Source organism: Ixodes scapularis, unplaced genomic scaffold, assembly GCF_016920785.2.
Source record: "Ixodes scapularis isolate PalLabHiFi unplaced genomic scaffold, ASM1692078v2 PGA_scaffold13__105_contigs__length_92229423, whole genome shotgun sequence".
Taxonomy (NCBI): domain Eukaryota; kingdom Metazoa; phylum Arthropoda; class Arachnida; order Ixodida; family Ixodidae; genus Ixodes; species Ixodes scapularis.
This window is the reverse complement of record NW_024609839.1, coordinates 24,127,308-24,140,043: the sequence shown is the minus strand read 5'-3', so window position 1 is coordinate 24,140,043 and position 12,736 is coordinate 24,127,308. Positions and strand designations below refer to the sequence as shown.

The following is a 12,736-nucleotide window of genomic DNA, read 5'->3' as shown; positions in this document are numbered from 1 at the left end:
GATCAGAAACGTTTGCTCAATCTGAACAACTCGTCATCCGGCACTGTCGTGATCACTTGAACATAACCATAGACCCAAAAGAAATAGAGCATGCACATCATCTTGGACATCGTACATCTGACCACCCTCGCCCAGTAATCGTTAAGTTCACGTTCCATAAGACAAAATGAACTATACTATCTAACGGCCGCAAGTTCAAAGGAACAAGTTTCAGTGCTGGCGAAGACTTTTCTCGGCCCGTCGAAAATGCTCGCAAACACCTACTTGTGCTTGCAAAAAGCAAAAATATGCCATTCCATTTTCTTTACGGTTTAAAACACTTCTCATGGGCCCGAGACGTTAAGTTTTTTATGAACCATCACAGACTGTGACGGAAACAGCATAGCAAATGCCCCATCAGAAAGAAATAACAGCCCCCTCTCTGATTTCTACCAAAACTAATCTTTCAAGTTCAGTAATCCTCACCAACACGCGTAGTTTTCTTCCGAAACGAGAAATTGTGTCTAATCTTGTGTTGTCCTCCGGTAGTAATATGTTGATATTAACCGAAACCTGGCTGTCTAAAGAAATCACTGATGCTGAAGTTCTTGTCGATTTGCCGGACTTCCGCCTTTATAGAAATGACCGCCAAGCCAGACGAGGAGGAGGTGTTCTCATCGCCGCACACCAGCAGTTGTCATGTTCTATTGCTAACATTACCTCCGACCTTGAAATACTATGGCTCATATGTCGCGCTTCACCTCAGACGGTTCTTTTGGGAGTCCTGCTACAGGCCTCCCCCATAATTCTTCTGACTTTTCTTGTAAACTTAATAACATCCTTAGTGAATTTGCCTCAACGTACCCGAATGCACATATCCTTCCCTTTGAAGACTTTAATTACCCACAAATAGACCGGAGCAACCAGGTCCCCTCAGCTATAGGCAACGAAGCCGCAAGATTTTTTTAACGTATGCCTTGATTTTAACCGTGTTCAACAAGTATTTTAACCCACACGTGTTTTACGGGATTCTGCAAACATCTTAGATTTAACACTAACCAGTCATCCCGACAGCCTGGTTACTTATTTCTGCGAAATCAGCGACCACAAAGTAATTCATGCTACCTTCAACTTTTGCCCGGTACGACGCCAAGCACGCGATAAAAGAATTCGTCTTTACGATAAGGGAAATTAATTATGAAGTAATAAACAGGGAGCTAAATGCCTTCCTTCCAATTTTCGAAGCATCATTTCTCAATCGTTCTATTAATAGAAACTGGATAATGTTCAGGAATAAATTAAATGAACTTGCAAATAAAGTCATCCCAATAATTACGTTCCGTGAGAACCGACAGAAACCCTGGTTTACAAAGTCTTTAAAAAACTAGGAAACAAAAAAAAAAGTTTTCCGCTCGGCAAAGCGGAATGGAAACCCCTGCGCATGGGAAAAATACTACGCAACTGAAGACGCCTATCTGGTATCTATACGTAACACAAAGCATTTCTTTTTTTATGACTTACCAAAGATCTTAATAAACAATCCTAAAAAAATTTCGAAAGTTATAAATCCCCAAGAGACGCGCATCATTAGCCTGACGAACGGAGCGGGAGAAATAGTCACTGACACTGAGTGCGCCAGTGCTTTTCATTTGGGCTTCTTTTCCGTGTTTACAGGAGAAACCGATGTCTCTCCCTCTTTAATATCTTCTAACACAGTATCTACTACGCCAGCTCTCACATTTTCTGTAGATGGCATCTCATCATTATTTGAAAATATCACTCTCATCGTCAGCCGGCGCTGACGGAATTAACTCAAAACTTTAAAAAAATACCAAGCGTATATCTGCTGTGTACATGACCATGTTGTTCTCACAATCACTTTCTACAGGCATCTACCGGACGACTGGAAGGTGGGAAGGGTCGTTCCAGTCTACAAATCGGGTAACAAGGACTCCCCACTAAATTACCTTCCCATCTCTTTAACAAGAGTCCCTTGCAAAGCCATGGAACACGTCATCCACACTCAAATAATTAATTTCCTAGACTCTATCAACTTTTTTCACCCCTCCCAGCATAGTTTAAATAAGGATGACTGGACGGGCAGTCACCTGGTATTCATAAAAATTTCTTAGGCATTTCGGGACCCACTATCTTCTCTTGGTTATGGCTGACTTTTAACGTTCTTTCTGCATACTTTGTCACTGGTTCTGCTGTGTATGTCTCATGAGATTGGAACTCTCTATCTCTTATTATGTTGTTCCTTTGATCTAGTTCTACGCAGGGACGGCGCCAAAGGGAGGCAAGGGGTGGCGACCGCCTCCCCTCCACTTTGTCTTGCCACCCCAAAATAAAATAATCCTCCCCCCCCCCCCCCCCCCCCCGCAGTAACCAGCCGCCCTTCATTTTTCTAATTTCTGCCCAAAAGATTTCGACGCCTACGTGCCAAAATCCCAAAATCTTGTTGTTTTTTTTTGTAGTGGGCAGGAGGATAACTTTTTATTCTGAGAAAGCAGGCGAGGCACAAGAGGCAGCAGCCGCGGAACAAACACTTCTTTGTGTGACCGACCTGCTTTATTACCTTTCCGTGGCCCACGAAAAATGAAAGCTTTCTTGCCTCTCATCGAAGCCGAGGGGAAGGAGCTCAGCCGTTCGCCCCTCGCGGTTTCCACACGTAACGCGGCCCGACCTCCTAATAACGGCGCCCACGAGTCCCTGAGATAACACCCTGTCCCACATTCCCACGGGTTCCTCCGCATCGCCAGCGGGATAAGCTGACCTTCAATGCTATCCCGGTTCCCTCAAAACAGCAAGGCCGCGACCGGTTGATCACGGGTGAGCCGCCTCTGGCCGTTGCCAGAGACAGCTGACTGGCAAGCGCAGTGCCCGGGGGATTAGCTGCTTGGCGGCCAAGGACCTTGGCTGAACGCTGAGCTGGCTGAGTCGGGGAGCCCACCCTTTCCACGAGAGCGACACTGCTGGTGACATCGCCGTGGCGAGAAAGAAACCTTCGCTTTCTCCCTTTCTTCCTTACCCACGAGGGAAGAAAAAGGACGCTGAAGCTGGAAGCATTGTGGCCGCCATGGCATCCAGTCGTCCGATAAGTGACTTTTTCCAACGAAAGGGGACCAAGCGAAAAGTTCAAGAGAATGTCACCGAACCTGAACCCGCCAAAGAAAAGCTTTCACTTGATGAAGAGTGTGTGCTCAACGCAAGCGCCGGGGAACAAGAATGCGAGTCAACTTTTGGTGACAGCGATGGGGATGGCCCGGATGACGAGTTCCAGATCGAAGAACTCCGAACGAGAGCTCCTGATATACTAAAGGTCGAAATACCTCCTGATGTAGCCAGGACAGCCCATGATTTGCCGGTACAACCTGTGCTAATATCCTTTATTGTTACTAAATACGGGAACGACGGCAGGACCTTCAAGTCCGAATGGTACACCAGCTTCCCATGGTTGGAATACAGCGTGACTTCGAACTCGGCATTCTGTTTCGCCTGTCAGATGTTTTCAACTAGCAATGGACAGAGGAGTGGAAGTGCTGTGTTTGTGACCGAGGGCTATCGGAACTGGAAGAAAGCGCTTCAAAAGGACGGCAAACTGCGACTCCATTCGAACAGTGCGGCGCACAAGTTGTGCCAGGCCTCATGGGAATTCTTCAAGCAGATGAAGGAAAAGGGCGCCGAAAATTCAGTCGCCGTGCACCTCAGCGAGGCGTATTTGAAAGAGGTAAGAGAAAACCGCCACTATATCTCTGTAATAGCTGACGTGCTGAGGTTTTCTGCAACACAGGGGATTGCCCAGAGAGCGGACGATGAGTCAGCCTCAAGTGAAAACAAAGGAAACTTTCTCGAGCTCCTTCAGCTTGTAGCGAAAAGCGATGCCATTCTACTAAAAAAGCTGGAAAATGGCCCTGCCAACGCCAAATATACTCACCATTCCATTCAGGATGAGATACTCTCAGCAATGTCAGATATAGTTTTGCGTCGTTTCAAGACCGAGGTGGACAGCGCTCAGTGCTTTGCGCTTATAGTGGACGAATCTAGAGATATCAGCAAAACGGAACAGCTCTCTGTGGTAGTCCGGTATTTCCTGAACGGATCCGCCTAGGAAAGATTTCTTGGGTTTAGGAGTGACAAAACGCTAGACGCTGCCTCTCTCCTGAGCTACGTTAAGGAAACGCTTTCCAGATGTGGAATTCACCTTGAGAACTGCATCGCACAAACCTATGACGGTGCAAGCGTAATGAGTGGCAAGAGCAAAGGTGTTCAAGCCCTTCTCAAGTTAGAAGTACCTCAAGCCCTGTATGTCCACTGCTTCAACCACCGGCTGAATTTGGTTATTGTCGATGCCTGCAAGAGCTTTGATTCCGCGAGGACCTTTTTCTCTTTAATAGAGATGTTGTATGTCTTCTTGGGAGGGTCTGCCACACATGCGCTGTTCATCACAGTTCAAAAGCAGGTGTGCGGCACAACGATCGAACTGAAAGGAATCAGCGAGATTAGATGGACATGCCAAATTAACGCATGCAAAGCCGTCCTACACGCGCTTCCTGCAATGATTGTCTCACTCACAAAGATCGCCGAAGGCGGAAGATCAAGATCAGCAGAAGCACGCGGAATTTTGCACCAGCTGAACTTCACGTTTGTTTCACATCTGGGTATCTTTGGCGAGGTTTTGGGTGAGCTGCAGATTCTTTCAGATTACCTGCAGAACAAGAATTGCGACCTTACTCATGCCTTCATGATGGTCAGTGCGGTACTTGAGCGATTTAGATATCTAAGGACGTCAGAGGGTTTCTCAAGCATTTGGAGCCAGTGCTTAAGCGTTGCAGAGACAAACGGAATTCGTCTTGTAGAAGAGCGAAGAATCAACCGTCTGCCGGCGCACCTTGCAAAATATCTCACAGAAGCCCAGCTGCCTGGAGAGGACCCCAGCTGCTCCACTGGAAACGACTGCCGTGTGCACGTGTTCCTTCCCATCCTGGATGCGAAGATTTAGCGACAGTGATCTCATCCTGAAGGGCTTGAACTGTTTTCAACCTCAACACGATCGCTTCATGGACATCTCGCTGGTCGAACCGCTAGCAAACCACTACTCGTCCGACTGGGATGCACTTGTGGCCGGGATGAAACTGCTTCCCAGAGTTTTACAGAGATACGAAAAAGAGAATGGGTGCATTGTCACCACCACAATATTGTTTGCCGAATTTTTAGGCAAATTTAAAATTTGCTTTCAGGAATCGTACCGTCTTTGTGTTATAGCGTTGACTATCCCTGCCTCCAGCACCGCCTGCGAACGCACGTTCTCGTGCCTTCGTCGGCTGAAGACGTATCTCCGAAACAGAATGTCTGACAAGAGGCTCGCGAACTTGGCGGTTCTCGCCGTGGAGAAGACCACCGCGAAAAGCCTGGAACTAGATGACGTTGTCAACGCCTTCGATGCTGCCCATCACAACAGACGGATTCGACTTCACTGAACTTTTGGGGACGAGTGCGAACGAATGTGAAATTTCAGAATGTAGATATTTGTAAATAACGAACATGTGCAATGTAATTCAGGTTGTAAGTACACTGTCAACCAAAAAAATAAACTGAGGTGATAAAAATGTTACGAAATATTTCGAAGTGCTTGGTTCTTCCAGTTTTACGTCGTCGGCAGTGACTATTCTACGCAGCCATCGACCATTACTTTCTTTAATCCGCCTTTTAAACATGTCATGAAAGGAGACGGTGGCAAAGCGATTTGCCTTTTTGTTTACACAATTCTCGGGTAGCTGCACGACATTAACAACCCCCAGCTCACTTCCAGGTTTATTGGCCGCCAACACTTATTTTAGCTGTCAGAACCAACCTCCCGGTTTCTCATGAACCCCCCCCCCCCCCAGAGAATGTAATACGCCTCCCCACTGCCCCCCCAATCTGGAAAGCCTGGCGCCGTCCCTGGTTCTACGATCATTTACAATAAGGCTATAAGGGTATTCACTGGCAGCAATCGCTGTGCACGTTTCGGTAAATCAGCTTATCTTTGCATAAGCTCCTCAGCTTTGCTGGTGCTAGATAATGCGAGATGACCACAGCGATGGGGGCACGTGACGTCATGTTAATATTCCCTATACACTTCAGATCACACTGCAGCTTCCTGCAGCTTTGAGGCAGAGGAAAGTGCCTAGGAAGCACCAACTTTTGGTAACGTTCATTGCTTGCTTTACTAACATCATTAGGAATTTTTTTTCTTTATGGACTGTCAGAAAAACAAAATTGCTACTTTGTGGAGGTAAAGCAGATTTAATAACAAACCACTTCACATCTCCCTCTAGCAGTAGCCCCGATGATTGCGTCGACGGATGCCGCGTCTAATGTCTACCTTGTTTGGTTCATCATGATTGATTTGAGGCCACTCTTGTAGCTTTGTTTCTTGCCATGGCTAAGGAAACCTCACTTATTTATCAGGTGCTGCTGAAGCACCCGCTCCCACTGAGGCACCCGCTCCCACTCCCAAGGCCAAGGCAGCTTCTGCCAGTGGAAAGCCAAAGGTGGCACCCACCAACTGAGGGTAATGCTCCGTGACGTCAACATTATAAATGAGTGACGTAATGAAACTGAAAAAAAAAAACTTCAAATTTTTTTTTTGTAGTGCTCTCAATATAATAGTTGTGCTACCTCTCCAGTTAAACTTCTTTTTTTTTTTGTAGAGTGGTTGCTAGGCCGAATCGCTGCACTTGTATTTTCTGTTTTGGTTCTAATTCGTACCTGAATATATGTATTAGCTGATTCAGATGGATCACCTAACATCCAATGATACCTTGTTTTGTTCATTATTACTTTTCCTCAGTTCTGGGTTAACCATCAATGTCATTTACAGGGTGGACACCTTTAAATTGTTTTGTACTGCTGAAAATCATCACGAGGTAAAAATAATTATGTAAATGTTTCTCTGTGCAGTTGCTGACTACAGAGGTCAGAAGAGTGCAACACCATTCTCGATGTTGTAAAATGGCAGGATAAGTATGAAGGTGGCTTTCTGGTCCTCTTCTAAATGTTTACCCACACATTTGACTAATTTTTCAGTTCCACCTGAAAGGAGGCACCACCATCTCCGCCGAGCAGTGGAAAGGAATTTCCAACAACTCAAGGGAGCAAAAGCTACTAAAAACATGCTTTTTGGGAAGCCGAGAAGCCGGTTGACAGGACCTTTGGAGGGGGAGAAAGGCTCCGAAGGACCGAAAAAATTCAAGGAGCTCACACCTGAAAAGGTCACCCTTGTGTTCAGTAAGCACGTAATTAGGTTGCTTTCACTGGTCCAACCTAACATTGAATTTTTTTTCATGCTACTTTGCAAAAACAGTGGCATGTTGGGGGAAGATAAACAATGCTGACGTCACGGACACCGTCCACAACATGGGCATTATCCTTTCCGAAAAATTCAAGATACAAAGAAGGGCTTAGGCGCAGGGGCCTGCATTAGGCGCAGGGGCCTGCATTAGGCGCAGGGGCCTGCATTAGGTTTCTAATAAACAAAACTTTCTTGTAACAACATAATCTGTTGCTATAGTCAATGTTGTCCATAAGGCCGTGTGGTGAACACTCATCTTTCTGTACTGTAAGTGTGCTTCCCTGCAAGCAATTTGGAAGTGAATGAATGAATTTGGGGTTTTTTTGGCGCAGCAGCAACTCGGGCCATAGTGCGCCAAACACATGGTGAGTAAATATCACAAGACTCGGCGGCTAAATTATACATTGCTAAATTTCACTTTACTAAAATCAGCTAAAGGCGATTTAAAATACCAATATTCTTTAAGAAGTTGAACACTTGTGTATGTGGGACAAGAGGCTCGTCTCCGAGCAAAAGTGCCAGGTGAAACGGAATATGCTCTCTAAAAAAGATTGGGAAGTAGGTGCAGCGTTCGTTATGAAATTGCGGACATACTAGAAGGATGTGGAGTATACTTAAAGTTTCAAAGCAGTAATCGCACACTGGAGGGTCTTCGCTTTTTAAGAGGTACCCGTGAGTTAGGCGTGTGTGTCCTATTCGCAGCCGGCACAGAATAACTTCGTAAAACCTTTCTTGATGTCTGGCACTGCGCCATTCACTCAAAGTAGGCTTAATAATATGGAGCTTATTGCAACAGTCAGAGCTCCACTCCACTTGCCAGGAACGTTTTATTTTCTTTCGCAGAGTAGTTCTATAGTCAGTCGCTGGAATGGCGTGGGTTTCAATGGACCTGTTTATACATGTACTTGCAGCTCGGTCAGCCTCCTCATTGCCGTGTATTCCTATATGACTGGGTACCCAGCAGAACTGAATATCAATATTTTGCTTGCGGGCCTTTATTATTTTACCACGGAGTAGACAAATGAGGGGGTGGTTCCAGGATGTTGCTGAGTCAAGTGCAAGGAGGCAACTAAGCGAGTCTGAAAATACTATGGATTTCCTAAAATTTTGTTTAATTATTTGTTCGACAGCTAATATCAGCCCTAGAAGCTCAGCAGTGAAAACAGATGCCTCGGGGTTAATTCGTCTAACACGCTGGAAGGACTGCCCCACCACAGCACATCCAACATAATCAATGCCCTTCGTCCCATCGGTGAAGAAACTCTTGCCGGTCTCGTAACGGCTTGCTATCTCGAAGAATTCCTGTTTTATAACACTGGAGTCGACAACTCTCTTGTTGTACTTTGTTAATGAGAGGTTGCATGTTACGGCTATATCATCCCAAGGAGCAAATCTCTGTGGAGTTTCCATAACAGGAGGAGATATATTAAAGCTGTACTTCTCTGCGGCATCCCTCACGCGGAGCGCAAAGGGACGTGTTACAGACGGCTTGTTTTGAAAGGTCTGTTCATAATTTACGTTGTTAGTCAAAGAAAAATTTGGATGTTGAGGGAGAGTCCGCAGTCTTAGATAGTACTGTGCGCTAAGGTAAAACCTCCGTTTATCAAGCGACCACTCATTTGACTCAGCATACAAGCTAAGCACTGGCGATGTTCGAAAGGCCCCGATTGCTAGTCGAATACCCTGATTGTGAACCGGGTCCAACATCTTAAGCGTAGAGGGCTTAGCAGAACCGTAGACAATGCTGCCATAATCCAGCACAGAACGAACACATGCCCTATAAAGTCGTAAAAGGCAGAGACGGTCTGAACCCCAAGAACGGTGTGCCAGGACTTTAAGAATGTTTAATTTCCGCTGACATTTAATTCTTAAAGCCTTCACATGTGAGCCAAATGTTAGCTTGCTGTCAAATACTACACCGAGGAACTTATGTTCTGACCTAACAGGAATAGGCGCACCTTTGATGGACAGCGATGGAACAGAAAATACTCCCCGCCTTCGAGAAAAACAGACTGCCACGGTTTTCTCGGCGGAAAACCGAAAACCGTTCCGATCAGCCCACCTACTCATCTTGTTCACCGTCAGTTGAACTTGGCGTTCACAGATAGCTAAATTACACGAAGAAAAGCAAACTTGGACATCATCAACGTAAAGAGAATGGGAGACCATGGGCGGAATCACCTGAGACAGAGAATTCATTTTTATAATAAACAAAGTGACGCTCAAGACACAGCCCTGCGGTACGCCATTCTCCTGGGGGAAAGGGTCAGAGACCGTAGCCCCCAGGCGTACCTGAAAGCCACGATCCTGCAGAAAGTCGGAAATGCAGTTAAACATTCTCCCTTTTATGCCCATCGAGATGAGGTCCTGAAGTATGCCGTAGCGCCAGGCGGTGTCGTAGGCCTTTTCAAGGTCAAAAAACACCGAAAGACAAAACTGCCTATTTACAAAAGCCTCCCGGACGGTCGTTTCGAGGCGCACCAGATGGTCAACAGTAGACATGGAAGTGCGGAAACCACATTGGAAATTACTTAGAAGTTTCTTACGTTCTAGCACGTAGACGAGTCTACTGTTGACCAGCCGTTCGAAGGTCTTTCCCAGACAGCTAGTGAGGGCAATTGGCCTGTAGCTCGTGGCTTTGCTTCTGTCCTTTCCTTGTTTTAAAATGGGAACGACCACAGCCTGTTTCCAGGAGCTGGGAAATTTCCCTTTCGCCCAGATTATGTTAAAAAACTGAAGAAGAGTGACAAGAAATGTATCAGGTAGGTGGGAAAGCATAGTGGGGTGAATTGAATCAGGTCCAGGGGATGTGGGTTTTGCAGCAGCAAGGGCTCGACGAAGCTCGACAAGAGAAAAGGGACGGTTATATTCTTCAGTACAATCATTTGACATACGAATTGGAGTTCTCTCACATTTCGACTTAAACCGTAGAAACTCTGCAGTGTAATTTTCGGAACTGGAGACTTGTGCAAAGTGGTTACCCAGTGCATTGGCTTGTTCATATAACGATGAATAAGCTTCTCCATTCTCAGCTAAAAGCAAGGGGATTGAGAAAGAACGGTAGTCGCCCTTCATTCTCCCCACTCTGTCCCAGACAATCTTGGCTGGTGTGTAACTATTGATGGAGGATGCATACGAGCAAAAGGATTTCTTTTTGGCCTGTTTTCTGATATAGCGGGCTTTTGCCCGCAACTGTTTAAATGCCAGGAGGTTTCTGGAGGTCGGATACCTTCTAAACCTTCCCCAAGAACAGTTTTGTCGCTTTCGGGATTCTCTGCACTCATCATCCCACCATGGCTTTGGGCGTCTCGGCAGGTTGCCGGATGTCTGTGGGATGGACAAACGGGCTGCTTCAAGGATTGCTGTTGTTATTAGTGCATTTCCATCGTCCACAGAGACCACTTGTGAAAGATCCAAGGAGGAAGGAAAGCTTGACTTAAAAAGCTCCCAATCTGCTAAAGAGATCTTCCAACGAGGAGGACAACAAGGAAGCCTAGGTAGAACTTCTAGCGGAGTAAGGTACACTGGGAAGTGGTCGCTCCCATAAGGGTTATCTAATACGTTCCAGGTAAAGTCGGTAAAAATCGCAGATGAACAAATAGTGAGGTCAAGACAAGAGAAAGAGCAGTTATGAGAATTGAAATATGTTGGTGCTCCAGTATTTAAAACACACACTTCTCTAAGAGACAAAAACCGTGCCACAACAGAACCCCGGGTGTCAGTCCGATCACCACCCCAGAGCGGGTTATGTGCATTAAAATCACCCATTAAAATAAAAGGTTCAGGCAGTTGGTCAGCTAAGGCTTCAAGCTGGGAAAGTTCCAAGGATGATGAAGGAGGGATGTAAATGGAGCAGATGGTAATGAGGCGATCTCGTAGCAATCTTACCGCGACGGCCTGCAGAGAAGTGTTAAGGGAGACTTCGCTGGCAGGTAAACTACTGTCTACAATAATTGCAACTCCCCCAGAAGCGCCAGAGGTCGTCACGCGATCCCTCCTATATATCTGATACGATTTAAGAAAATTTATATTAGATGGCTTCAGATATGTTTCCTGCAGACAGAATACGGAAGGTTCATGTTTGTGTAACAAGAACCTCACATCGTCCAAATTACTAAAAAGACCTCTGCAGTTCCACTGCATAAAACTCATTATTTAAAAAACAGTAGAGCAAATATTAAAAAGTTAAAAAAACGCGAAAAGAGAAAAAAGACAAGAACATACTGATCAAAAAGGATCATCAGGTCTTAAAATCGATCTTAATACGCGGGGCAATTTTCTTTTTTTTTTAGCTTCCTTCTGTTTCCCAGTGGGACCACTGGGGGCGCAAGAGGAAGACTCAGATCCCGAGAGGAGGGAGTCCTCGTCAGATCTGGGTCCACTCTCATCCATTGGCTCCTCTGTTGGGGAAGCAATGGCCTCAGGTTGACCTGCAGAGGTCGACTGCTTGGGGGGCTCCCCAGGCTTCCTCTGAAGAGTAGAGGTCCGGGATTGGAGGCCCCGGCCCCGAGGGACCGAAGCAGCAGGTGGGGCAGGAGAGGTCATACCCTGCCCTGAGGTGGATGCTGACGCAACAGCATCCACCTTGCAGTTTGGAGGCGGTGCCATGGGCACCGCTCCCGAGGTGGACGCTGATGAGGAAGCATCCACCTTGCGGTTTGGAGGCAGTGCAACTGGCACTGCTCCCGAGGAAGGGGGACCTAACAGGAGACGCGAGTCGTCCGAAGACGTCTGCGTTCCCGTTGACGCCATTGACCGTGCCGGACCCCTCTGCACGGCCTGGGAATAAGACCCTTTAGAAACAAACGCAAAGCGCTTCTTTGCATCAATGTAGCTTATATTTTCTTTAATTTTTAGTGCAAGAATTTCTTTTTCTTGTTTCCAGACAGGGCAGGATCTGGAATAGGCAGGGTGGTGGCCTTCACAGTTTGAACACAGAGGTTCACTCTCACATGCTTCAGCAATGTGCTCTTTACTAGAGCACTTGGCACACTTGTTGGTCCCCCGGCAGCTCCGCGACCCATGCCCGAACCGCTGACACTTAAAGCAGCGCAGCGGATTCGGCACATATGGGCGGACGCGGCACTGGAGGTAGCCGGCTCTAACAACTTCGGGAAGAGAGGTCGATTCGAAAGTTAAAACAATATGTTTTGTTTTCAATTCTACGCCGTCCCGACGCAGGGTGATCCGCCGTGCAGCCGTCACTCCCTGCGTGGCCAGCCCCTCAACGACTTCATTCTCCGGTGTATCAAGGAGGTCATCCTCAGAGATGACACCTTGAACAGTGTTAAGGGTGCGGTGTGCTGTGACAGTGACCCTATAGTCTGAGATAGAGTTTACAGCTAAGAGGGCGTCACTTTGTCGCTTAGTGTTAATCTGGATGAGGAGGTCGCCAGATGACATTTTCTTGGCATGAAAGTC

General features: G+C 46.6%; 1 protein-coding gene across 1 annotated transcript; it reads left to right on the top strand.

Moving 5' to 3' along the window:
- Positions 1–3,058: 3,058 nt before the first annotated feature.
- LOC120844452 (zinc finger MYM-type protein 1-like) lies at positions 3,059–5,459 on the top strand. Its single transcript, XM_040216245.1, has 4 exons — positions 3,059–3,709; positions 3,845–4,065; positions 4,171–4,729; positions 5,220–5,459. The coding sequence occupies exons 1-4, from the start codon at positions 3,059–3,061 to the stop codon at positions 5,457–5,459; spliced, it is 1,671 nt and encodes a 556-aa protein (XP_040072179.1).
- The last annotated feature ends 7,277 nt before the right edge of the window (positions 5,460–12,736 follow it).

Coding starts and splice junctions, on each gene's coding strand:
- LOC120844452 (XM_040216245.1), top strand. CDS start 3,059: ATGGCATCCAGTCGTCCGATAAGTGACTTTTTCCAACGAAAGGGGACC. Junction 3,710..3,844: donor GCGAGGCGTATTTGAAAGAG/GTAAGAGAAAAC, acceptor GAGCTCCTTCAG/CTTGTAGCGAAAAGCGATGC. Junction 4,730..5,219: donor TTACTCATGCCTTCATGATG/GTCAGTGCGGTA, acceptor ATTTGCTTTCAG/GAATCGTACCGTCTTTGTGT.